The 22,350-nt window shown below is 33.3% G+C and overlaps 2 protein-coding genes across 4 annotated transcripts; both read left to right on the forward strand.

The window, feature by feature from the left end:
* The first annotated feature begins 1,665 nt into the window (after positions 1 to 1,665).
* On the forward strand, positions 1,666 to 7,416 carry LOC133680491 (signal peptide peptidase-like). Its single transcript, XM_062103478.1, has 12 exons — positions 1,666 to 1,805; positions 2,188 to 2,330; positions 2,713 to 2,828; positions 2,932 to 3,083; positions 3,195 to 3,280; positions 4,008 to 4,135; positions 4,757 to 4,807; positions 5,962 to 6,048; positions 6,179 to 6,248; positions 6,680 to 6,816; positions 6,918 to 6,995; positions 7,149 to 7,416. Exons 2-12 carry the CDS (start codon positions 2,291 to 2,293, stop codon positions 7,227 to 7,229), a joined length of 1,026 nt encoding a protein of 341 aa, XP_061959462.1. The 5' UTR covers positions 1,666 to 1,805; positions 2,188 to 2,290; the 3' UTR covers positions 7,230 to 7,416.
* A 2,138-nt stretch (positions 7,417 to 9,554) lies between these two features.
* Positions 9,555 to 16,160, forward strand: LOC133680254 (uncharacterized). Of its 3 annotated transcripts, none has more exons than XM_062103069.1 (8): positions 9,559 to 9,982; positions 11,237 to 11,344; positions 11,430 to 12,086; positions 12,670 to 12,749; positions 13,616 to 14,080; positions 14,181 to 14,267; positions 14,418 to 14,512; positions 15,659 to 16,160. In XM_062103069.1, the coding sequence occupies exons 1-8, from the start codon at positions 9,976 to 9,978 to the stop codon at positions 15,726 to 15,728; spliced, it is 1,569 nt and encodes a 522-aa protein (XP_061959053.1). In that variant the 5' UTR covers positions 9,559 to 9,975; the 3' UTR covers positions 15,729 to 16,160. The 3 variants fall into 3 exon arrangements, with proteins under 3 accessions (XP_061959055.1, XP_061959053.1, XP_061959054.1); XM_062103070.1 differs by having other exon boundaries at positions 9,560 to 9,982; positions 11,002 to 11,344; XM_062103071.1 differs by lacking the exons at positions 14,418 to 14,512; positions 15,659 to 16,160 and having other exon boundaries at positions 9,555 to 9,982; positions 14,160 to 14,267.
* The last annotated feature ends 6,190 nt before the right edge of the window (positions 16,161 to 22,350 follow it).

A 22,350-nucleotide genomic window follows, 5' to 3' on the forward strand; every position in this document is an offset into this window, starting at 1 on the left:
AAGAAATATATCATTTACCTATGTCAATACTGAAAAGCGAATTATACCAGCACTCTAAAATCCAAGTGTTCTACGCTGTGGGTCTGATTTCAAAAAACTAATCTTGTAAAATATTTGCGCACATAACGTGTTGCATCGTTTCATTTCAACAAAAGATAAGATTAGTTTGGATTATATTATTGTCCTTCACGATGCTATTGTTCTAAGAAAGAATTTTTAAAATATAAAAGAACATCCAAGTGTGTTTATTTATTTTTTGTTAGAAATATTTTTTAAATTGTGTGGGGTTAATTTCATTGTGACCGTGCAAATTCTTGAGTTTCAAGACAAATTAAATAACAGAAAAAATATATAATTTAACTAAAAAAATTCAAAACAATATATTAAATCAATATAATTCAATTTAGATTAATCCATTAAGTTTGCACCTCGATAAGTTTGCACCTCGATTTATAAGATTATAATAATCTTATATTATACAAATAAATATAAATTAAAAAGGTCAACTCCCCATTAATTCTTATATTAAATAATAATTATTTTTTTTCTAGAAATCAACTAAACAAATAACCTAAAAAAATTAACACGAGTTAATTCTTTTAATATGTCAACTGCTTACACACGTAACAAAACATATAAATTTGATATAATTTAAGTATACATTAAAAATATTTTTATTATCATGTAAACTTTCAATGACACATTGAAAATAAATTTGATATATTTTATACAATTTTTTTCCCATTTACTTGATGATCTAACTCAAAAAAGTCTAAAACAATACTGGAAATAAAAAAAAGACAACAAGAGTTTTAGCTTATAGGAAAGTTTATGGTATTTAATTAAAATATTTTTTATTTTAAAATATTTTAAAATAATATTATTTTTTATTTTTTAAATTTATTTTTAATATCAACATATTAAAACGATTTAAAAATAATAAAAAAAACAACAAGAGTTTTAGCTTCTAGGAAATTTTATGGTATTTAATCAAAATATTTTTTTGCTTAGAAATACATTAAAATAATAATATTTTTTATTTTTTAAAATTTATTTTTTTATCAACTTATTAAAACGATATAAAAACATGAAAAAAATATTTTTTAAAAAAATATTTTTCTATCACAAAAACAGAAAAGTTTTAAATTTTTGTTGAGGATGAGTTGGCCAAAATTTGTTTTTCGTTTTATATATTTTAAATTATTTTCACGTGTTGCTATTAAAAAATATTTTTTAATATATTTTTTTAAAAATATAATTTTAAAACGGAAACACCCATTAATACTATATATCTCAAAACAAGAATGAAAGCAAGACATTTATTTTTTGTTGCTGACATGGGAAAATGTTATTGGATAACAAACTTCACCATACGTGGCCCTCTAAAGCAAATACGCAAACAACTTCATGACTGGTGGCGTTGCTTTTTTTATTTCTGAAGTACCAAATTAATTACTTCGATCGTATCCATAAGGGCCCGTCACTTATTACATCACAACAATCAAATAATAACAAGCCACGTATTCAGAAAGTATTCCCTTCCACATAAACGCCTAATTTCATTGGCTGCCAATAAAAGTTTACGTAACAGGCATGTAGGATGATTGATGGCAGTGATTTTTACCAAGCATTTTTTACCCGTCTCTCGTTTGACTCCACATTGACCTGCCTCTTTTGGTAAAACCCTATCTCTCTCTCTCTATTTCTTTCTGCAAATATTAAAAAAATCTCATTTTCATCTCTCCCCCTCTCTATGCTCCCCCGATCTGTATCTCTAGTAACCGTTAGAGAGAGAGCCTCTTCAGGTGCATCTCTTTCTGTCAAACTATACGTGTTTTTGTCTTTAAATTCGGGCTTATGATTATTGATTCCTTTTCGGTTGCTGAGAAAATCGAGGAACAGAAAGAAAGTTTTGATTTTTTACGGAGAAAATGGAATTGAAGCTATAAATCTTGGGATTTACACCAGTTATTCTTTTTCTGCTTATCGTGATAGTTTAACATGACATTTGAACCGGGATCAGTATAGCATTTTCTATCTTTATCTGTAAATTTAGTAACTGAAATAGAGTATAATTGTTGATCCCAATTTGAAAAAATTAGGTCTCTCTGTCGACTTTTATTTAAATTTTATCAGCCTATTAAATGGTTGTTTTCTGATTTTTATTTTTCTTGACTTAAATTGCAGGGTTTTTTTTATGGTAAAGAGGCAATAGGTTCTCAATTAATCGTTGAAGTGTAGTAGATTAGCTTAATAATCTATCTCCAAAGTGCTTGGTTAGAATACGAACATGAAGAACTGTGAACGAGTTGCAAATTTGGCTTTAGCAGGTATTGTCTTTTTTCTTACTTTGACGAACTTGACAGTAATGTGTTGCTCATTGTAGATTGCCTTCCTTAGTCAATTCCCATCTTTCATATTAAACTTGTGCTTATCTTATTGTCCCGGGGACTCTTCGTAACTTTTGAGTTTGGATGTCAGAAATACTTGTAGTATGGTGGGAAATGTAGGGTTGACTCTGATGTTCACTGATGTGTATAAAGAACAGGAGGGCTACTTTCTCTGAAGCATTGGCCTAAGAAAAAGAGAAGGGATTTCTGAACATGATAGCTCTTTGTTTCAAGAATCTGATGCATGTGGTAGCACCTTTTGTTTGTTACGTTTTGGATATTTGACTCGATGTTGGTCCCATGTGTCTGATCTTCAATGCAGGTTTAACATTGGCACCACTTTTTGTGAAAGTAGATCCCAACTTAAATGTGATCTTGACTGCATGCCTGACAGTTTATGTCGGCTGCTATCGATCTGTCAAGCCTACGCCACCTTCAGTAAGTATAACAAGCATTATCATTTATACCTTTCTCCTCTGTATTTCCTGTTCAGCTGATCCAGATTGTGTTTGTCTGAAATTCGTCATGTTTAATCTTGCAGGAAACCATGTCTAATGAACATGCAATGCGCTTTCCCTTTGTCGGGAGTGCTATGCTGCTATCATTATTCTTACTCTTCAAATTTCTTTCAAAAGATTTGGTTAATGCTGTACTGACCTGTTACTTTTTCGTGCTTGGAATTGTCGCGCTTTCGTATGTTCTTTCCACCTGATCTTTACTAATTTATATGTTCAAAATCTGAAGTATTATTTTCCTTCTAGTGTTTATATCATTCTCATGTTTTCTTGTTTTCATTTTTTTCAGGGCAACACTATTACCAGCTATAAAACGTTATTTGCCTAAGCATTGGAATGATGATGTCATTTCCTGGCATTTTCCTTATTTCCGCTGTATGTGATGTTCTTGTGAATCCTCTAGACATTTCAAGTCCACTTAAATGATTCTGAAAATTCAACTGGTTTCCATCATTATTTTATAACCACGGTTATCAAATACTATACTGCTGGGTTGCTTATTTGTGGCAGCTTGGAATTTCAACTGCAAATAAATGCTTCCTGACTCAATACTGAATTCCAGCTAATTGTCCTTGCGTGCTGCTTTATTCATTTTTCAGAACATGCTGCTTTATTTTATGCTTATTTACTGATTTTTAGCTTGCAGGGAAGGGAATGCTCTTGTTATCTTTTTTTATAAGTAAAATCACAGTTTAATGGCTATCTTTTTATTTCTGTACATGTGGAAAAAAAGGATGAGGAGAAAACATCCTTTCTGCTATAGTGAGTGGCATTGTTTTGGATCCCAATCCCCGTGTCTTAAAAATCAGATTTTAACAAGTTAGTTGCTTGTACATGCATGATTATTTGGCCATTGAAGTAACACGGTTCTTAGTTTTCTGGAGCTGTAATTGCTACCTGTACTTTAGGTATGTTGATGACGAGTTGTTTTGGGATATTCTTGACCAGTTTTTACACGGGTGCTTTGCAAGTTGTACATGCTTGATTATCTGCATGATAAAGCATTACTGGTCTTCTGCTCCCTTGATTTTTCTTTTGATTCATAGGATGTCTTCATTGTATCATGCAAAATGATGTTTTTCCTTGTACCTTTCTTCCCCAGCTTTGGAGATTGAGTTCACAAGATCTCAAATTGTTGCGGCAATTCCTGGAACATTCTTTTGTGCTTGGTATGCTTCCCAGAAGCATTGGCTTGCTAACAATATTCTGGGCTTGGCTTTCTGCATTCAGGTCTGGCATCATTCAGTCAGTAGATTTCTCATTGTTGCTAATGTCTCTTTTTGAAAAAAATTGCCTTCCTATCCTTTTTTTTTAATCTCCAATTGCTTTGGAAATTATGTTATGTTTTGTAGAATATCCTCTTGGAAATTTCTTTCTTTTGCTTCATATCAAAATGGATACTGAATAAAATTATTTATAGTGTGCCTTATTTGTTATTGAAGGTTTCAACTTTCCAACTATATATCTTCTGGTCACCATCTTGAAATTGCTTAGATCTTTGGGTATGCTTGTTTCATAAATTTCAACCTTTTCCCCTGAATACTTGATATAATCTAATATATATCTATTAAGGCATTTCACCAAATGCTGTCATGCTAGCAGAATTGTCAAAATAGCAGGTGAAGCTTTTAATAGCGTCACATCCATGCTTGTACACACTAACACTTGCTAAGGGCTTATGTATGTGTACCACAAAATTCCAATGTTCCATGGAAATAGGATTTTATTGAGATTATTATGTGTTTACTTATGATCTGTGAGATATTTTTCAGCAAAAGTACCTGTGATTGATATAGTTATTAAATATGGACTGCTTTTAAGCGATTTGATTTTGTGATGCTTCTTTTGCAGGGGATTGAAATGCTTTCCCTTGGTTCTTTTAAGACTGGCGCCATCCTCTTGGTTAGTTGTCTGATTGTGGAGTTCATATATATATTTTCTGGATAACTATTGGTCATACAATTACAGATGTAGCTAGTTTGTTACATTAGTCAACTTAACTTTTGTCTATACGCAGCATAAGTTACAGAATGTAGATATTCTTTAAATTTTTTCCTTGAGAATTTATTTCCTCAGAATAAAGGTGCTTGCATTTTCCTCGTGTAATCTAGAGGATAAGGCCCCCACTCTCAACATTAAATAGTCTCTCTAGTCCATCAAGAAACCATATCCTGGACTCTTATCGTATGATCTTGTTTTGTACAAAAGTTTAAGTTAGTATAGTATTGGATTAAGCGGTAGTGGGTGGTAATAAACTTTACTTCTCTCACTCATTATGCTGTTACTTTGCATACAAAAAATAGAAGATTTAAGAAGATGCTTTAAACCCTAGAACCATGGATGCATCTATAAGTTAGGTATTATCATTTCTTACCATACTAATCAATTTATTTTGATGAACATATGATGTAAGGTAAGAAAAGAACAATACCTAAGTTTGAAGGTCTATATGTGGTTTATGATTTGAAAGCTTGCACTCAAATCTTCTGATGTTCTGTTAAGTAACGTTGCAGAGGAAAGGAAAGTTTTCTGTCCTCTTTTCTTGTTATCCTTTTATACAACATAATACCCCTAAATTAGTGTATGAGTTATGCCTCTTAATGGGCCAAAGAAACCTTATTTCAGGTGATGGAAGTGCCATTTTCCATTAGATTACTATGACACAATGCATGACCCTTCCTATTAGATGTTGTGAATGGTCATGTAACCTTCCTTTTCCTTCCTTTTTCCTTTTGAAACGCCAAATATAGCAATGAATAAAATGTTCAGAATGGTTCCATTCATAAAATTCTAAAAGTTGGAAAATTCAACATTTCTTGGTCCTCAACTCCTTGTCATGAGTTTCGAAACAGAGGTTGATTTTATCATTTATCGCCATATTATATTGTAACTGTTCTTTTCATTGATGACACTATGGTGGGTTTCTTGATATATGATTGCTGAATTAGACCAATATGCAAGTGAATCTGTTGCCTTACGAATTAGCTCCTGGTCATTTTTTCCATGCAATTAGCAATTCTTCTAATATTTGATCTTTTTATACTTATTTATGGCAGGCTGGACTTTTTGTATATGACATTTTCTGGGTTTTCTTCACTCCTGTTATGGTTAGCGTTGCAAAATCTTTTGATGCTCCTATAAAGGTTTGTTTTTGAGCTTATTTGTCTTGCCTGATATCAAAATTTCCTGTAAAAATGGTGTTTCTTGATATTGAAGCTTTTGATATGATTTGTTGCAGCAGTCTAATTACATGCCTATTCTATTCTTTTGTAGCTTTTGTTCCCCACAGCTGATGCGGCAAGACCATTTTCCATGCTTGGACTTGGTGACATTGTGATTCCTGGTAAGGTGTCGAGTTCAGCATGCTATTTGCTATGATGATAAACAGCTGTAGTTGGTCTCTATGATTAGTTGAAAATTTTGTTCATTGAATTTCCTTTTCAGGTTAAATAATAAAAATTTAGTGAAACATATGGGTGGTCTTCTATTGGGTCTTTCCTTTGAAAGAAATCGTATTGAATCTTTGAAGGAAACTGCATAACTGAAAAAACCCTGTGCAGTAGCTAGACAGAGAGCTTTGCATAATCTTTTTATACCAGATGCATGTATAAAAGGCAGCCAGTATTCTGATTTTAGCATCAGAAAGGTGAAGACACGGGGCCAAATAGATTTTGTTTTGGTTACAGAAATAGCTGCTAATAGTGAGCACACTATAGAGTGATCATCTACTTTTAGGTTCTTACATTGGTTGTTTATATGTTTTTTCCCTTTCAGGTATTTTTGTAGCTCTGGCACTGCGATTTGATGTGTCTAGAGGAAAAGACAGCCAGTATTTTAAGAGTGCTTTTCTTGGATATACAGCTGGTGTGGTCCTTACGATTATTGTCATGAACTGGTTCCAAGCTGCCCAGGTGCCCTGACTTGATCTTTTATTTTGTTTTTCTTCTCCATTTTATGTGGTCAGGATTATCATCCCTTAATCACCGCCATGCTTTTGTATTGTTACTTTCAGCCTGCACTTTTGTATATTGTACCAGCTGCTATAGGATTCTTAGCCGCTCACGTCGTATGGAATGGTGAAGTCAAGCCGGTTTGTTCAATACCCTCTATGACCTTATTTCTGTTGCTTGCATTGACCATCATTCTATTTTATTTGATTTTTTAAGAAATTTCTTCACCTGCTGATTCATCTTAACAATAATTTGTTGTCTGATATAGTAATTTCTTTGGACATCATGTGCAGTTAATGGAGTTTGACGAGTCCAAGACCGCTGCATCATCTCAAGAAGGTAGTGAAACCAGCTCTAGCAAAAAGGTGGAATGATCGGAAAAAACATCAGATGCTGAAACTCTTGTAGAGCCAGGGAAGAAATATGTTTGTTTTCTATCAGGACACAAAATCCTGTAGCTGTCAACCTTTTTGCTAACTTATGCAACCTGCACACCAGTGTAACAGATTTTGGAATTAAGCGAAAAAAATTAATAATAACATATTTATCCTCTTTACAGTAGGACCATTTTAGACATTTGCTCATTTTATTCGATTCTTTATGCCTCCATGATTTTACTTGAGAGGCCTTGAGAGGAAAGGCTTGCTCGCAATTTGGCGGTGATCGGCTTGACTCTCTAGGATGAGCTGCTTGCTCTTCTGCCGTAGAGGTCTGACGGACCAAATGGCTTAACCACTAGCTCATTAAGTTAACCGGATCAACATATTAACTCAAGTTTTTATTTGAGTCAGCTGTGTTGTTTTAAACCCAAACCATTAAAGGTATTAGTTTAACCTTTTAAGCTTGTGAGAGAGAAGGGTTCGCTTCTCAGCAAAAGTTGAATGAATAGGCAGCTATGCCATCAAAGGAGATGTACGGGTGACTCACCCAACCTTTGTCCGAGAAGTTCATCCAACTTCCTCACATGGTAAAATACTCATTAAATACATGAATGTCTCCAGGGTTATTTTTGTCTAAGTAATAACGATCATGATGATCCTCCTGTTTATTTTTACTTTTGAAAAATGTTTTTTTATTTCAAAAATATTTTAAAAAAAAATTAATTTTTTTTTATTTTTTTGTTTCAGATTAATATTTTTTTATCTTTTTATATTATTTTGATATGCTGATATCAAAAATAATTTTAAAATAAAAAATATTTTTAAAAATAATTATATTTATATTCTTAACTATGCACTATGTCTCATGTATACCGAACATCCTCCCATTAATGTTGGAGACATTTATCCCCTGATCGAAGTTATTGATGACAAAATCAACAGATCAAATGATTAGAGATGAAATTGAAAAACAAAATTTAATTAGAAAAAAAAAGCAAAATAAATATGAATCAAAAGAATAAAAATTAAATTTGATAAGAAAAAAACATAAAAAAAATCAAATGTCAATTAATGAAATTAAAAAACAACTAAATTAATCTTCATAAAATTACAAAATTGAAGATTACTTTGCAATTTTTCAACATCAACACACTTTTTAAGGCGAAGAAAAGAGAAGAAGAGAAAGTTGTTGTTGAAGCTTTGTCATATCCTTGTGGTTGACGCATATTGACAGGCGTCATCCTATCATATAGAAGGTGGTGCGGTGTTTTGGATGCTATCCATAAAAGAGACCAACGGTCATCAGGAGGTACCCAACATGCCAATTATTTTTTATTTATTTATAAGAGATTATAATATTCTTGCCCCTATACAATAATTGAAAAAAAAAGATAAAAAAATAAAAAATACCCTACTATCTTGGGTAAGAAAAAGTTGACCCCAAAGGTTAGGGGTAATCAAATTCTATAAAAATGTGAAATTTCAAAAAATTCTTCAGATAATAGCTGTGTTTTTTTTTCAAAAATATACGAGTAATTATATTGTAAAATAAAAACATGAAAATATAAAATTATCTCTGAGTGTTCGTTCGCTTACTTGGTTTTTCATGGAAAGCATCAATTATCAATTATTTTACAAAGAATTACACTCTGCACAATCCACGACACTGATGTCTTTTAATTTTATTTGTAATTATTCAGCATTTCCATGTTTAACCGGCAAAGGCAAGAGGAGGAATGTAGTACTATTTCTCTACTTTCACAATTCAAAAGAAATTTAAAATTAGCTACCTCATCAATTTATAATCACCCAGTAATTTTAAAAGGTGCTTAAGAGTATATTGATAGGTATTTTTCAAAATATTTTTATTTAAAAATATATTAAAATATTATATATATATTTAAAAAAATTATTTTACAAAGAATTTAATAATAAAAAATTAATTTTAAACAAATAATTTTTTAAAAAATACGGTTATAAATATATTTCAAAACGTTTATGTAATAAATGTTTTATAAAATATTTTTTACTTGAAAATATATTAAAATAATATTTTTTAAAAATTATTTTTAATATTAATATATTAAAATAATTTAAAAATATATAAAAAATTAAATTTAAGTAAATAAAAAAAATAAAAACAATTAAATTCTTTTTAAAACATTGAAAAGAAAAAACCTATTAACCCACTCTATCCGGCCTACGATTAAAGCACGCCTGGTAAGTCACAGAAGAAAATAGGCAATGCAGACAGGACAGGACAGGACAGGACAGGAGACTAGCGTGTTTTTATTTTACTTTACTTTACTTTACGAAGGTTTGATTTTCTGGGAAATAATAAAAAACTGGGAGAAATAAGAGACTGGGAAAGGGAAGATAAACACGACAATCATTGAATCGAACAAAAAAATATGTAAAAAACAAATTTATTTAATTTAATTTTGAACAGAGAATTTAATCAAACGCTACTACAGAGAACAACAATAAATTAGAGGGAAAGAGTCGGTGAATTCAATTACCTCTTTCTATAAGTCTGCCTTTCCATCTCCTACCAAAGTCACCCTTCTCTTTCCCTCTCAAAAAATATCAAAGAAGAAATTGGAGTTCCACCCAATCGAACCTTACCCATTTTGCATTTTCTCATTTAGTTTGTGTTTTCTAACTTTATTGGTCTAATGGGGTTCTCTTTTTGAGTCAATCAAAGCCACAGGAAGAGAGAATCCCCTGAAATTCAACAACCATGGAAGGTAAAACTAATATATACCTCTATCTCACTCTCTTTTCCCCAATCTTATGATCATTTCATGCACTTGTTGAATTTTCATTTTTCTTTTTTGTGGGTTATTAGAATTTTTCTTGCATGGACAACAAGAGTTACGTTGGGATCAGCAAGACAAACTAACTGTTAGAATTTCCTTTAAGGATGTTTTTGGTGTTTGAGGAAACTGGAATTGTGTGTGAAATGGGATTTTGATTTTGTCCCAGATGATGGAAACTTTGGCTATATGTAGTTGAACTTTTCTTTTTCATTAATGTTCCTATTTTGGCTTGCAAACAAAACATGTCGGCAATTTTTTCAGGTAAAGCAAGATGTTTTTCATTGTTAATTATCACACATCTGAATTTTGTCATTCCAGTAAAAAAAAATTCTCGGGAATCTTAAGGTTGGATGCTTGTAATAATGTGTGTACCGTGTTCCGAATGCTTCTGGGGTTTTGGATGGAACGTATGGCTCTTCAAAGATATTGTGAAATATTAACCTCGGTTTGCTGATTGAGAATTCCTTTAATAATTCTGTGGAATTGGAAAAATTTATATAGAATCCAACTGGGTTACTCTGTGAACACAGAATGTCAGTGTGAATTATGATTGTTCCGAATGTAACGTGAGAGTTATCTTGAATCGCAATTGTTCTGAAAGTAAACCCGGCATTGGCTATCTTGTTATGGCTTACATCCATGAAATCAGGTGCTTGCTTTCACTGAACAAACAAAAGCATAGTAAATACCCTTCAAAGTACTCTGAATAGGTCATGAGAAAACAGTGGCATTTTATGTTTGCTTTGTTAGTTAAAGCCACATGCGACCTACTTCCTTTGCTTGGCCAAATCCACTCTAGTCAAACTGGGATTCATCATTCAACATGATTAACCCCATTTATATGCCTTCACAAAATTGTGCATTTAATATCTTTCTGATGAAATATTGCGAATGTAGATTTCTACAGCTTACTTGAGTAACTAACTCGGTTTTCCTGTGTTAAATAGGTGTTGTCCTTTCCTCAGTTCATACACCATAGCATGATTTCTACAGCTTCTTTATTTTTCTTTTGTACCTGATATATCCCTATCCGTACATCACTGTTTCAACTCAATGGCTTGATTTTCTAGAACAACCCTAGCAGCTATAGGGAAACTTATACGTGCCATTTGGTGTCTTTACTCTTTACTTGTATATGTTCATTTTTTATTTTGTCTTGTAAAAAAAATAATCAATGTTCAGAATCAAGTGAAGTGCATTTTGGAGAGAATAGAGTTTCTCCAGAGAAGAATTTGAAAAGGACAGTCAAGACACCAGCCCAGGTTGTTGCTTTGGAGAACTTTTATAATGGTACTATTGCTTCTCTCACAAAATTTATTTAACCCACTGATGTTAGTCATTATGTTCTTGAAGTGATTTCTTTGCTTTTTCACAGAGCACAAATATCCCACAGAGGAAATGAAATCAGAACTTGCAGACCAAATAGGGTTGACAGAAAAGCAAATATCTAGCTGGTTTTGCCACAGAAGGCTAAAAGACAAAAGATTGAGAGATGAAGTATGCACTAATGGACGACAAGATCGATCTAGCGGTATTATTCAGGATCGAGGGAGTGGGTTGAGGCAAGATTCATGTGGCAGTACCAAACAAGGTGATTATAGGAATCTTGATCCAAGGGAAGTTGAAAGCCAGAGACTTTATGGTCGAGATTTTCATCCTGCTGATCTAACCTATGACCGCACGAGTCGCTATACAGGGAATGTTACCGGCATTGATAATATATCTTCAGGAAGTAGCTCATCGTTGCAAGATAAGTTTGTTTGTCAAAGAGAGGATCCTTATGACGCAGAAACCTCAAAGTACCTAGCACAGAATGGAGCTGCCATGCCATTAATTCCCAAGGGTACTGATAGTTTTGGGTATAAACCATCAGGATATTTGAAAGTGAAGGGTGAAATTGAGAATGCTGCTATTACTGCTGTCAAGATGCAATTGGGCAGGCATTATAAGGAGGATGGTCCACCACTAGGTGTTGAATTCCAGCCACTTCCTCCTGGTGCTTTTGCATCCCCAAGTAGAGATCCAGTCAATGGTAAGTTCTAATAACCTCCTTCCAAGGAATTCCATGCAATTTCTGCAGGCAGAAGGAGATGTCAAATAAATTTTGCTTTTCTAGTTTATATTCTTTTCAAGTTTTCTCTGATTCTCAGTGTCTTACTTAGAGGAAGGTGTTGTGATGAGAAAATGGGAATTCTTTTGATTCCATTTGTTTGATTTGATGGGTTCAGTTGCAGATAAGATACCTCTTACTTTTTTGAATACAGCGGTACTTACTTCAGTAGCATTTGCATTAAATATAAATTTCTGATGCGTGCTAATAGCCCATTTGTTTCTGTACCTACTTAGACTTGCAATATACATTATACATTCTTCATTGGAAATGGCTTGCCAGGACATTTACGTTTGATGCTGGGTGCTGTAGTTTATCTTTTGTTTTCCTCTTGATACCCACTTTCTGCAACTGCTAGAGGAAGCTTTGAGTCCTCACTTCACTCACATTGTTGGCATATACTTCAGTATAATTTGATAACAATACTCCTTTTTCTTAGTTATAACTATGTACACTTGAGTCCTGTTCACTTTTATATGCTGTTTCTTGCCAACCATTTTTCCAGGACCTATCTATGTGGGAGATCTTGCTCAGATGTGTTCTCCTGATGTTTCTGGGGTTCGAAAGCAATCCAGTCTTGGCGCTGTGAGTAGACCTTCCAATACATTTTGTTGGCCTTAGAGTGTAGCAACATATTGATATTATGTTATGCACACTCATTTATCACAGTAATCATTACAGAAATGAGGGTTAGATTTTTTTACCAGTTGCTTTGTAATGTAGTGGGATTGATAGAATGGAGAATTAGTTGAGTTGAGTTATATGGTGCAAACAAAATGGTTGGCAGTCACTTTTGACAGATAAAAGCTAATTAGGCAGCAACTAGTTTTACATATTGAAATCTGGAATAGGTTTCATTTGTAATTTTATACTGAACTTGATTCTGGAATTGGAGAACTATGACAATTATAGTATGATGTTTGGTATAAATTAGTTTGAGGCTCAAGTTCTGCTGGTCCATGCTGGAAACCTTTATATCCTCCGCCTGTCCATCACTTCCAATGATGTCTGCCATCCCATGTTTATCACCACTGTGACTTTCACTTTACTTTTATTGCCAATATACCACCAATCATGCACCAGCACCACCAGCAATTATGCTCACAACATGTTTCCTTCCTCATTTCGTATGTTCCAAAGAAAGGTTCAGTTAGACCTTAAAATGTTATGGAACAAGGTATTTTTTTATATGATTCCTCAGACTCCATTCCACCATCTTCCATATCTTGTACTTCAAATGAGTCCCTATAGTCCCTATATATACTCGCAGTGGTGAAGTTATAATATTTTTTCTGAAGCTCTGATGAGAGCTCACAGTCACACCTCCATCAGTGCTTTCATGGAATCACATGGTGCTTGAATTGCATCTGAAATGGAATGCCATTTTTGTAGTATTTTTCTTACCTCTTTGATGCATGATTTCTTATTATACTTGTTTGATACCCTTGCAGAGATATGAAGTATATAGCACCAAGATGAGTTCTCATGATTCGTATACAGAGGGAGCAAATTGTAATCCCGAGCCCTCTGATTCTCATGATAGAAAATCTCATCACCATCTAGAACAGAAGCCTACCTATAATGGTTCCAATTCTAATGCTGGTGGGAACTCTGCCATGGATATGCCCGATGATCTTGCTGGTGAAACATCAGCCTATGTAAACAAAAGACATTATAGGATGAGCTCTAAGCATGGTTTTGAGGGGAGAAGATCAGATTCTCTTTCAACCTATCTTGGTCCCAGTGGTAGGAGAGTTAATAGTGAAAAGACAGAAGCTTGGTTGCATGACTGTGATAATGGCAATCCTAAGATAGTTCAAAGGAATAATTACACGTCTAAGCATCCGCACTTGATGCGTGGATCTGGAAAATCTCTTGATACAGAGGAGAGAGCACGGTGTACGATCATTGAAAAGGTTCTTTTATTACATTACATCTTTCTGCTTGTGGTATTGTAGAACAGATCCATGCTAACATATTTAGCTTAATATCAAGTTGTACAATGGGTATGTGTAGGAGGACAAACTTCATGGAGAAATGAAAAGAATGAAAGGCTCTCACGACCCAGTTCGAGTAACGAGGCATCCAACAGATGAAACAACTGTGAGTTTATGATGTGATCACTTATGGGAATATTTTGAATGAATCCTGCATATGTTGTATGCACATTCATCAATACATCTAAATCACACATTACTCTTTGTATATGTACATTTATTTTGATACCTCCTCCTTTTTGGCTTAATATTGAAGGTTGCAAAAAGATTCAGAGTTGACTTTCCACAGCAAGAACATGTGGCAAAAGCATCATTTTCTGAAATACGTCGAAGGACAAATCTGACTAAACGGTTGGTAAACATTTCTATATGCAACAATAATTTTAATTTGTCTTTTTTTGTGTGCACTCTTATTTATGTTCTCAGTGTAGCGTGGTGTGTATATGTTGTGCATGTTTTTTCAAATTTGATGGACTGCAAATTTCCACATAAGAGAATTATAAGACAGTATCCATGTCTGATGATACATTTAGCTTAGCAAATTTTTAATTTCCAAAGTAAGTTGTTTTATTTCGATTGAAGGAAATAACTGTGTAGATGGTTAGTGTAGTTTTACATCACTAATTCTACTCTGACACAGTTGTGGTGGTTCGTAATTTTTTTTTGTTTCTCCTTTCAAGTGAACTGGCATGAGTACCTCTAGTTGTCATGATGGCTAGCACAGATAGGAAACTTTCAACCGCTATTTAAAACTATTTCAGGGTCCATGGCCCCGCAAAGCCTTTTTTCTGAAGAGTTGGGTGAAAAGAGAGGAGGGAGAAGTGTCAGGCAGATTGCTTTTTAAATATGCATCAATAAAGTACCAATTATCTATCAAGCATATATAGAAGTGCATTAGAATCCAGAGAACATGGCCACGGGCATTGCTTTCACTGAAGTTGTAGGAGCATTGGATGTGCCAATAGACATTGGGAGGTTATATGCATCTGAAACAAATCGATGCTCACAGACTTGTCATGAATACTTGTTTGAATAATTTTTTTTGTGAAAAACATTGGTTAAGCTTGTTTTCACGAGTAACTTGGCTGGTTGTTAAATAAGATATAAGCCGCCTCTTGTAAGATGCAGAATGTTAACCCTCTGATCGTGAGACTTCACACTGTTCTCCTGTCACATCAAGGCTAATTATGTTCAGTGTGAAGTTCAAAGTTTAGGAAATGCTAGGTGTCCAAGCTTGTAAAGGAGGATGCCGTATGCCCATGTTTGGTCGAGATGCTGACTTGTTAATTGACATTGTTTTCAGTTTTCATAGATATTTGTGTTCCAAACCCTATAAACATGTAGCTCTGTTTCATTTAGATGATTAATTGTCAAAATATTTTTGTGCTTCCTGCACTGCCAACATGGTGTTATTTCCCTTTTTTGAATCTTGTCCCCAAATTTTCAATTGATGCTAAAAATTCTGTTGACATTCTTCATGTTTCGTGTCTACTGCAGGCCTGCCATGGAGAGGCCATCTAGTTTCAGCGAGGATGAAACTCCAGAAACCAGTTCTTCGGCAGAATGAGAAACTGACAAATAATGGATTCAGGTGGTATAATGGTTCGTGAGATCACCTCTCAAAAAGACAGCGATTACCCATTCACCTGATGAAGATTGTACAAGGCTGTACAGTTTGAGAGAATGTATTTCTTTTGTTAGTGATGCTCCTTTGCTACGTGGAAAGAAGTTTAGTTCATCGTGGCAGCCAATTGCTTTTGCCCCTAATGTCGTCAAGTGTGTACTTTGTAGTTTGTACAAATTTTGCCCTCGATGTTAAAATTCTTTCTGGAGATATTCTTGATTTCTGATTGTAAATCAGATTAGGCAGGGACCCTTTAGCAATGGGAGTCCAGACAATGTTGATGGCATCATGCGACAGCACAGCATGCCCGTAGTGCTTTTTGTAAAGGCAAATGATAGCAAGACTGCTATAAAGCTGTTTTCTACTTTCTATCAATCATGCATGACATGACCCTTTTTTTCCCCCTAATGAAATGTGAAACCTCATTAATATCTTGTTTTCTCCTGAACTTGAAAGATAAAATTCACATAACAGAGAAGGCGGGAAAGGAATTCGCTAGCAAGATGTCATCTTTAGGTTGTTGCGAACATTTCATATTAATATTTTGCTCGCCGGTTCTTGCTTTGTTATTTAGGAGAGGATTCAAATATCAGAGAAAAAAAGGAGTTGAGAATATCATGGAACACGAATGCATTATGCTAACTAGTAAAAAAAATCATTTAAAAGATCACTCAAATGAAAAAAATATTCTGAAAGCTCTATACATCATATTTCCATCTGGTATCTGCACAAAGGACAAGTTTTCTTCTTTCTCAAGCACTTGTAAATGCAAGAACAATGAAATTTATGCATGCATTCCATGACCCTAGCTTCCTCTCCAATCTCCAGCTCTTCTTGACAAACCCCTTCTCCATCAAGCACCAAATTCTTCAATCCAGCAAGCACCGGATCAATAGTTTTCGCCAAAATCCTCGCAAGCTGAACCCTAACCTGAAGCTCAACCTCAGCCAAAACAGTGTGAAAATCACGATTTGTAGCACTTGCACGCTTCATTGCTAGCTGCTGTGTTCTTGTCTCTAACTTTGCAAATTGTAGTCTTTGTCAAGCTTTCCATTGAAACCTCTAGGTCATAAGAGCCATCGAATGTAGAGTAATAGCCCTAGTTGCTCCCATGTTAAGAACCTCAGCTTCTGCTTTAGCAATTTGAAGCTCCTCCATTGTACTAGCTAGTAATTAATCAGTGTCAAAACCTTCAATATATATATATATATATATATATATATATTCTCTCCATAAAGAAGAGCACCACAAAGCAAGAAAATAGACGGGAAGAGAGAGAGAGAGAGAGAGATACCGTCATATACATGTTCTTGGAACGTGGTGTTACGGTTCCTAATTTGGGAATCGGTGCATGCATCTCTCCTCTTCTACTGTGTTCAGTTAATAAAATAGTATTTTAAATATGTAAATATAATTTTTTTATCATATATATTCCGAAAAAAACTATTTGAAAAATCAATTCTATTAAAATAAAATAAATAAGTGTTTTATATTTTTTTAATAATTTTAATGTTATTTTTTTTTTCACATGTCTATATTTAGTTGATTTATTTTTTTATTGACTTCACTTTGTTAGTTTTGGCTCTTTTAAGAGATATACAGGAATAATATTTATGAAAAAAAAAATATTTTAGTATTTTGTTTAACTTTTCCCTTGAAGTATAAAAAACAAATAAAGAAAAATTAAAATATTATTTTTTTTATTTTTGATTATCCATTTAGCAGTTCCGTTGAAGATGCTCCTAGTACAAGTTTAAAAGTGAAGTTTGAAACGGTGAACTGCTGGCTGTATATAAAAATATCAAATTACAATATAAGAATTAAATGAATAAATCACATGTAACTAATAGACTCAAATCCAATTTGACCACAAAAACAAACTAGAAATCAAATTAAATCACATGTATAAATCAATTGGCACATTGGAAATTCATCATGATAGATCTTATAGTATGAATCCTTTGATAAGAACCTAGAAACCAAACTATTTCGGCCATGTTGGTATAATGTATGTGATTAGCACCATTCAGGATTCCTTTGTGAATGTGGAGGGTGCTGTGTTTTCCATTTTTATGCACCATGGTGCCACAAAGAATAGAAAAGGTGTGCTGGTAACACAATTTTGCGCCCTCAGCAGTCAGCAGACTCAGCACAAAATGGATGCATTATCATTAGGAAACGAAAGGCGTGGTGGACCTTGTCCGAAAAACACGACTCAAAACTCACACTAACATCATCTTGAAACCTAGTGAATGATGCATTGATTCATGGGGATGGGAGCATGAACGTCAAGGCCCAGCATGTCTTCATGATCTTTTCTGGGCTTCGAGTGTTCCAAAACTGTAAAGGCCATCCAGAAACCTCAAATTGAAACTTAATTAATCCTCTAGTGTCCAAAGTCCATATATGTTTTTTCTAATTCTGACTGAAAAAACCATTCATTTCATTCACACTCGCAAGTCTTTCTTGATGCAGCAGTATGGTTTAAACCAAGGAACCGTCTTCGCTTACTTGCTGTCCTCGCCATTTCTGCTACGATTATATATATTAGCTATTAAGGTAGGGCTTGCTTACAAAGTTCGTTCATGTTCAAATAGGGTTAAGTGGTTATATTGTTAATTCACCGAAAAAGGTCCTACTTGTGACTTTAATTTCTTGAAAAAATCACACCAACTTCAAGCAAGAAGAGAAAATGGAAATTCTAGCATCAAAATTCTAGTGTATCACATCCAACTATTAATGCTAGAATTTCCTTCTTCCTTTTTTTTTCTTCACATAAAGTTGGTTATCTAAGCCCATATTTGGCTGTTTTTTATTTTTCCAGCAAGGCACGTTGCCTGAACCTGATGATGTTCTGATCCTCTCACGATCATGCCATTAGTAGTTAGCACATGATTAAATGTTAGAAATGGTTTAGCTTCACCAAAGGAAATCCTCTGAGAAGTAAATTAATCCTTGTTATGGGTCATAGTTCCAGTTGGCCAAAAAGATGAACCTAATCAATGAAAGCCTATACCACACGGTTCCTTGAAAAGATTTTACATCATGCGTGTGCCTGCCTCTCTAGACCAGATAGGCATGCACATTCAATAATTTTGAAGGAGTCCTTATCATTTACAGAAGAAAGTCACTGTATCTATATTTGACCAATTGAGCAATAAAAGAAGAAAGGCTAAAGTGAAAAATATTGTGGATTTCAACTCGGAGAAGCAGTAGGGGTTGTTCTCTCTAAAATTGATGTTATATTATACGTTGACACCTGAACTTTTAAGAGTTGGTTTTAAGTTTGAGTTCGTATATGAACTTCAGCCTTCGATTTGAGGTTCGACAGGGCACTATTTGGAGCAATGAATGAGGCCAGGGCTTGGTGATGTAAATGCTCTCTGGTTCAACCTCTCGTTGAATCTAATAAGAGCAGTAAGTAACTAATAACACAGAATCTCTCTGTAGAGGAATCACTCCAATTTATGTTTAAAGAAAAGCAATTGCCAAGAACACGAAACTGCCTATATTTTGTTCTGTTCTCCTCTCAAATACCCTTCAGCTAAGGAATCACAATCTAATAAGTAATTAATACCAGATACTAATTTGACTAGGAAACTACCAGCTAACTAGGATAAAATAACTAACAGCTAATAAACTTATAACAACAAATACTAATTTGATTAGGAAACTAATAGCTAACTAGGATAATAATAACTAACAGCTAATAAGCTTACAGCAGCTTTCAAGATTCTTTGTATCCCACACGTCTCCTCTGCCCAGTAGACTTCGTGAGTTAAAGGGTGCCTTCCTCTGTCTCCTGATTTGCATCACTTGGTCTTTTTGAGTGTTTTACGTGGTGGTTGGGTTCGTGCTGATAAGCACATCATCTCACACCAAGGTAGGACCAATATGGAGGCAGAAGAAAGAAAGGGGACCAGAAATTTCTCTGACTTGTGTGGCTAATGGCTGCTTTTCTCAAAAGTGCACCCACTGTCATGTTGGTCCCGATCAACAGGGTTTGGAAAGAGAAAGGGGCTGTAGTTAGGGGCATTATGGACGTATCCGTGGAAGTTCAAGCCACTTTGCACATGCTCTTTAACCAGCAGGGAATGGAATACTTCTTTTTTCTTGTGCTGCTCACATTTGTCAAATTCCAAGTTGAACTGGGTCATCTCTGCATGCTCAACCACTCCATTTTTCACTTTTTTCCAGATAATGTCAGGACACTTGGATCTCTACCTGGAATTTGGTGTAAACATTGTCAGAGTGTTGCTAAAATTTATGCTTCATGTGTTTGATCAAGCCAGATCCTAAATTCTAAGACATTTGTCGCAATATTGTGTTTTCTAGTGGTACACGGGTTTTTTTTATTTGATGTTTAGAGATTTTTTTTTTAAAAAAAAAAAAAAACTGGCTTTCCCGTTAATTGATAGTTCGAGGCTAAACTTCCTTTTCAGACAACCTTAAAGTCACTCTTTTTTATATTATATTGATATCGTCTATTCAAATTATTAGTTTTAATATTTAAATGTATAAGATTTCAAAATAAATTTCATCTCCTTAACTATAAAATAAAAATAATTCCCTTCAGGCAGGTTCATGATGATTTTCTTATATAAAGTAAAAAAAGGCTTACGTTCATTTAAGTAGATTGATGCCACGTGCCTGGGATCAGCTAGTTGATTGGTTTTCAAGACAGGCTTATAGGAGTCAATGGCCGGAGAGAGAAATTGCTTATTAGAGTCTTAATTCTTGTTATTTCGTGCTAGGTTCTTCGTTTGTCATTTATTGTCAGGTCTGTTTGTTAAAGTAGTTTTTTAGAAATTATTTTTTAAATTTTAATGTGATTGTTTATTGTTAGAAAAATTAGTGAACTAAAAACACCTTTAGTTAAAAAAAAATTTAATTTGATTTAAAAAAAAAAATTATTTTGAACGAAAAATAATTTTTAAAAGTTTTGAAAATTTTAAAAATATCATATTATTTATTAATTATATCAAATTTGTTTTAAAATAATTAAAACCAAAATATTTATTTGCTAAAACCTATTTGTTTTAAATAGGTTGCCTTCTAGCAAAAATAAAATTACAAAAAAAAATGTATTAATATTAGAGCATGGATGGCCCATCTAGGCTTCGAACCGTGAGGAATTTGGTTTTATCCCTAAATATTCACTTGACATTGTAACCATTTTTTTTTAAATAAATATTTATTGTTTATAAAATATCACATTAATGATTTTTTAAATATTTTTTATAGTTTTAATGCATTAATATTAAGAATAAAAAAATATTATTTTAATATATTTTTAATTCAAAACACTTTTAAAAAAACATGTTTTATTTCAATAATACAATGTTAAACACACTCTAAATTTTTTTGAAAATAATATAAGGATTATAAATAAAAAATAAAATTCAAAACAATTATTGTCTCTAGACAAAAAAAGATAAGAATAGTGAAGATAGAGGAAACAAGATTAAAAAAAAATCAAAATTATATTTGATGGTGACGTGCAAAAGGAAGTGATTGTTTATGTATTTTGTTTGATTATGGTGGAAAAAGACATAAAAATATAAAAAAAATCTATTTTACACTTAATATATATATTTTTGTCAAACTTACATATTTTTTTAAAAAATATTAGATATTTTCCTTTTATTTTAGTTTATTTTGAGTGTTGAAATTAATAATATTATAATAATCCTATTTATAAAATCAGGACTAACTTGACTAGTTGATCCAGGGTCTGGACTGGTCTGAGTATAAGAAAAAATAGAGAAAAGATTGACTTGACTTAACCCAGTAAAAAACACAGGCAACTCAGGATAAAACAATGGTAAAAAACCCATTGATTGTTTTTTGAAACAAAATGGTCAAATCAAAATTGCTTTGATTTTTTTTTTAAAAAAAATCTGGGTTAGACAAGTTGACTCTCTTGATCAGTGAATTGAACCTTGTCTCATCTCGACTCCTGAGTCATGTTTTAAAATTGCGATAATATTTATTTTTATTTGTTACGTTGACTCAGATTAACCCTCGTTGACTATTTTTTTTGTGACATGGATCATGCTCTAGTCGACCCCTGACTTGACCTCCTGGTCCATGATTTAGGCTTTATTCCTGGTTAACTCCCAAATCAAGTTTTTAAACTTTAATAATAATTATTTTTATTCTATGTTGACTCTCTTAACATATGACTTAGGCCTTACCCCAAGTTGACCTCGTATTAGGTTTTAAAACTATAATAATAATCATTTTTGTTCTTATATTAACTAAAGTCAACGGTCAACTCCACTCATTACCTGACCTTTGTTCTGGGTTAACCCTCGAATCAGGTTTAAAACTACGACAACAACAACTTTTATTTTTATGTCGACTCAGGTCAACCTGGATCAACCCGACTTGTAACCTAAACCTCAACTAGTGACTTTGTCTTGAATCGGCCTCCCAAGTTGGGTTAAAAAATATACTAATAACATGTTTTATCCTTACATGTCTTAGTTAGATAATTTTAGAATTGAAATTTTCTTACAAATATATTTTAGAAATAAAAATATATAAATAGTCTTTAAAGACA

Source organism: Populus nigra, chromosome 19, assembly GCF_951802175.1.
Source record: "Populus nigra chromosome 19, ddPopNigr1.1, whole genome shotgun sequence".
NCBI classification, from domain to species: Eukaryota; Viridiplantae; Streptophyta; class Magnoliopsida; order Malpighiales; family Salicaceae; genus Populus; species Populus nigra.